The sequence below is a fragment of the Sebastes fasciatus genome, chromosome 1, assembly GCF_043250625.1.
Source record: "Sebastes fasciatus isolate fSebFas1 chromosome 1, fSebFas1.pri, whole genome shotgun sequence".
Classification (NCBI taxonomy): Eukaryota; Metazoa; Chordata; class Actinopteri; order Perciformes; family Sebastidae; genus Sebastes; species Sebastes fasciatus.
The window spans coordinates 9,958,314-9,963,135 of NC_133795.1; the positions used below are offsets into that span (position 1 = coordinate 9,958,314).

Consider the following 4,822-nt stretch of genomic DNA (forward strand, 5'->3'; position numbering starts at 1 on the left):
TTTCCTGTTATTTTTAGGAACTTTTAATACAAATTTGTCTGTATTATATAATTGTTTTTATTATTATTACTTTAACAATCATTCATACCTAATATAGGTTTCTTTTTTAACAATTTCAGTGTTTTCTTTGGTTGTTTTAACTGCGTACTTTTCTCTAATGCAGGACGAGGCTGTTAAGCAGAGAGGGAAGGCTCAGGGAATATAACTTTTGTTCAGGTCTTCATTGTGCCCTTATCCTGTTTATATCTTAAATAATAATCCAAACTTTAAAGAACAATTTCATTTAGTTTTCTTCACAGAAATGAATGAATGCCGAGATATATAACTGTATAATAAAACACAAGTTGTCTTACACCCCTTAAAAGTCCTCGCAATCCCCTCATGAAGCTTTGGCGACCCCTCGTGGTAGAGAAATTAATTACAAACAGTATTATTCACTCCAGTAAACATACAGTATCTGATAATCCATGTTTTCCAGAGGGTAACTATCTGGATGACACAAAGAGTATTTAAACAATCACAATGGTTGAGTGCACTCCAGTTTGTCCTCTGCGTGGATCTTCAGATGTGTGTTTAAGTTGCCTTTCCTTTTAAAGCTTTTCCCACACGCCATGCACACATGGGGTCTCTCCCCTGTATGCGTCACCCTGTGATTCTCCATGTCGCCTTTGCGATTGAAGCGCCGGCCACAGTCGCTGCACTGGTACGGCCGCTCCCCCGTGTGGATCCTCATGTGCAAAGTCAAAGCTCCACCCTGTCTTAAGTTCACGCCACACTCCTTACACCGGTATGGTTTCTCTCCCGTGTGGATTCTCACGTGATCCTTCAAATGGCCCGACTCTTTGAAACGTTTGGCGCAGATGGGGCAAGTGTGTCTTCTCTCCCTGGTGAAATCATTTACGTCTTCTTCCACTCCAATACCGTCTCTTTTCTCAGTGAACAAGCTGGAGTTGTGCTTTTGCTTTTGCCTCGTTCTTGTTGGTGCGAGCGCCTTAATCCATTCTCCATTCACCGCACCGTCTGTGTTCTCTACGTCATATTCACTTTGATTTACAGAGTAGAAGGGCTGAGAGACTCTGGACAGCTCGCAGCCGTCTCCTTCAGCATCTCGTCTCTTTTCCTCTGCTGTGTAAAATGTTTTGTTGGTCAGAGTTTGGTCGTGGCTGGGGCTCGAAGAATGATCGTAACTGACGCTCTCTGACTGAAGAGGGAGTTCGTAGTCGTGGTCAGCATCTTCCTGAGATGATGTCAACTCTTCCACTTTGACCTGAGGGAGATCAGGGTCCTCGTGGTCCTCCTGACAGGGGCTCCGGTCTTGTTCAGAGTACGGCTGCTCATCAAGCCCACCTTGCTCATGACGAGCGGTCTCCAGCAGCTCTACAAGGGAAAAAAGTTTAAAAATGTACTAAATTTGGCAAAGAACTTTTGTCAAATACACAAACATGCCTCCATCTATGACTCCTTTCACCTTCTGTTAGTGTTGTCAGTAGGGCTGCGCGATAATTCAATATGATAAATTATCATCTAGGTTAGTTCTTTCATTGCATCCAGCATACAGATGGATATAATAAAATAATAAATGTTAGCTTTCATTTTTCTATCCTGTGTTGGATGTGCTTTCCTCTCCTCACCTTTCAGGGGTTCTCGCTGAAGCCCAGAAGACTCTGGATTTATTCCACAGGGGGTCTCAGCCTCCCTGGTCGATGGAGATGTTACTAACTCGTCACCATCACGCTCGGCTTTGACGTCTGCCGTCGGTTCAACAGTTAATATTCTGTAGAGGTGTGAGGGCGGCTCCTCGTGACCTTCTCTCTTCACAAACTGAGGAGACACGGAGATATCACACTGCTGCCTGCAGGACGGTCCTCGCTGAAGATCAGCCTTCTGGTTGTGCTGCTCTTTAACGTGCAAGGTGCTCGGGTGATCCGGGCTCACATCTGGGGCCCAGTCGTCCTCATGGCAGCTGTCGGGAGAATCCTCCTGATCACAGCGATGAGGACTAACCTGATGAGCTGCTGAATGACACAAGAGGGCATAAAAGGAGCGGGACACACCAGATATCACCATGAAACTTCCCCTGTTGATTATTTACATTATGACAGTTATTTTTTGTATTACAAGTTTTCTGAACTTGTATGTTTAAATATGAAAATGAGGCATTATATAATTAAATATGTCCTAATTTGCATACATTCCCAGACCAGAAATCTGAACATTGGATAAAGCCAGGTTCAAAACTCTTGTTTCATTTTGTTGTAATTTTAGAGTCAAAGGTTCTTACAGAGGGAATAATGGATATTTCTTTTTATCACTCCAGAAATCAGAAAATACTGTCAACGGCGATAAAAAACAAACAATTTTTGACATGTTTTTAGATATAAAATGTTCTATAAATCAGGCTATGAATGATGTATGAACAAACCCCTCTGTAAATAAATATATATGTATATATATAAATATATATATACATATATATAAACACTATATAAAATATAAATACATATATATATATAAAATTGTATTATTAATAATAATTTATTTCATTATTTTTCTTGTATTACTAGTTTTTGAAATTTTATGTTTAAATGTGCAATGAAAAATTGTGTGCAAAAATTGATCAGTGCATGAAACATGATATTTTTGCCTGTAGTGTAACTGACGGGTGCTGCAGCTTCATAGTGTTTAAACTACAATGCCTCAGCTTATAAACCTCTAAATAAAGAAAGATGAGTCTTTTATAATTGAGTGATTTAATCCACACACCTGATCTGTGTAGTGTGACTTGTGGCCAGAGCGGCAGGGTTCTCAGGTGATCTGTCTCCTGCTTGGATCTGCTGATCTCTCTCTGATAATCCACCAGCATCTTCTCCACAGTCCTGAAGATCTCCTCAGCTGCTGCTGTCAGCTTCTCACAGATAAACGAGTTCAGATACTCTAAAACAGCCATGTCTGCTCAGGATGCTGGAGCTGTCACCATGGATCATCTGGATATCACATGTGACTTCCTTGTTGTGAACAGCTTCAGTGGTTTTTCTTTTTAAAAAGTGGTGTTAGCTCTCAGACAAGACTGCTGTCTCCTCCTGCTGGTCACTCAGGACACTGCTCAGTGTCAACCGACATTATTATATGTTTATGTTTATTTATTTTGCACAAATTAAGACTACACAAACATAAAAAAAATAAAATAATATACAGTGCAGGAAGAGGCAAAAAACAAACAAACCACTGGCCTTTTCTTTCTCTTTGCACTTTTTTTATGTCCTTGGGACAATAATAACAACAATCAATGTTTTTTTTTTTTAACAGAACCGATAGTTTTTTTTTTTAGGGCTGTCAATCCATTAAAATATTTAAACGCAATTAATTGCTTGATTGTTTATAGTTATTCGCGATTAATCACAAATGAATCACACTTTTTTATCTGTTCAAAATATATCGAAAGGGAGATTTGTTAAGTATTTAAAAAAAGTTATAAATATATCTATATATATCTATATCTATATCTATATCTATATATCGATATCTATATATCTATATATGTATATATCTATACATTTATATTGCAGTTAACAAAAACTTGTAATTATTATTATTACCATTATTACCATTATTATTATCATTATCATTATTATTATTATTATTATTTATAATAATATGAATAATAATACTATTAATAATAAATATGAATATAATTTATAATAATATATAGCATATCAGAATCTTATTTTCTATTCCAAGTTTTATAATATATATATATAAATAATTAAATAAATTATTATTAATAATACAATTATATATATATTTATATTTTATATAGTGTTTATATATATATATATACATATATATATATGTATATATATATATATTTTATATAGTGTTTATATATATATATATATATATATATATACTGTATATTGTAAAACTTGGCTATATAATATATATGGATATATAATATATATTATAAAACTTGGAATGGAAAATAAGATTCTGATATTCTATATATTATTATAAATTATATTCATATTCATATTTATTATTATTAATATTATTAATATGAATAATTCAAAGTTCTTTTTAACTGCTATTTGAATTTATTAAGTAACAATGACAACAGACAGTAAGTCATCTGCTACATATTTTTAGCTGTAGCTCACTGGGGACACATACTTTTACTTCTCATATTGTTAACATCAAGTTTAGCCTAACACAGGATCACGTTAACACTGAAAAGGTGCTATGCTATTTCAGTTTTACATTTGTAAAATATTATTAAAATGTAATCTCGTCTGGATTTGGTCACCCTGTCTTTTTTTAATCTAGTTGTTATTACATTTAAATCCCTATTTAATAAAAGACTGGAGATTTTTACCAATCAGAAGGGGTCAAAAACAAATAAGAAACAAAAAGTTATGAGAACATTTGGATGCTGTCCTGCTTTAAAGGGAGCAGCCACTACAGACTGTAGGGAATGATCAGTCCCATGGTATACATGCATTGCAGCCACAAGATAGCCTCATAATTAGCCTACAGTTTGTTTTCTCTAGGCTGATATTTTGTACAATATACCACCGTTACTAATACCATTAATAATAATAATAATAAATATATAATAAAAATAACTTATATATTTCGATCTGTGTGCACATCACTGTTTCTGATGACCAACAGGAAGAGCCCTGTTTCTGTGGAAACCAAGGCAACAGGACAAAGGTCAGGCGTCAAAAACACCAGGTATGCAATCTAATGCAACAACTAAGATTAACTACCTCGGTTACATGTACATTTCCACACACAGATCAGACAAAGAGATCCGAGCCGACAC

General features: G+C 35.4%; 1 protein-coding gene across 2 annotated transcripts; it reads right to left on the bottom strand.

Moving 5' to 3' along the window:
* Nucleotides 1–338: 338 nt before the first annotated feature.
* Nucleotides 339–3,018, bottom strand: LOC141758572 (uncharacterized). Of its 2 annotated transcripts, none has more exons than XM_074620238.1 (3): nucleotides 2,764–3,018; nucleotides 1,632–2,012; nucleotides 339–1,377 (listed from the first exon to the last, which is right to left on the bottom strand). In XM_074620238.1, the coding sequence occupies exons 1-3, from the start codon at nucleotides 2,945–2,947 to the stop codon at nucleotides 518–520; spliced, it is 1,425 nt and encodes a 474-aa protein (XP_074476339.1). In that variant the 5' UTR covers nucleotides 2,948–3,018; the 3' UTR covers nucleotides 339–517. The 2 variants fall into 2 exon arrangements, with proteins under 2 accessions (XP_074476339.1, XP_074476260.1); XM_074620159.1 differs by having other exon boundaries at nucleotides 1,632–2,015.
* Nucleotides 3,019–4,822: the final 1,804 nt, after the last annotated feature.

Excerpts from the sequence above, each read along its gene's own strand:
- LOC141758572 (XM_074620159.1), bottom strand. The coding sequence starts at position 2,947 with ATGGCTGTTTTAGAGTATCTGAACTCGTTTATCTGTGAGAAGCTGACA. Across the intron at positions 2,016-2,763 it reads AGTCACACTACACAGATCAG|CAGCTCATCAGGTTAGTCCT; the intron begins GTGTGTGGATTA and ends TGTGTCATTCAG. Across the intron at positions 1,378-1,631 it reads TCAGCGAGAACCCCTGAAAG|AGCTGCTGGAGACCGCTCGT; the intron begins GTGAGGAGAGGA and ends TTTCCCTTGTAG.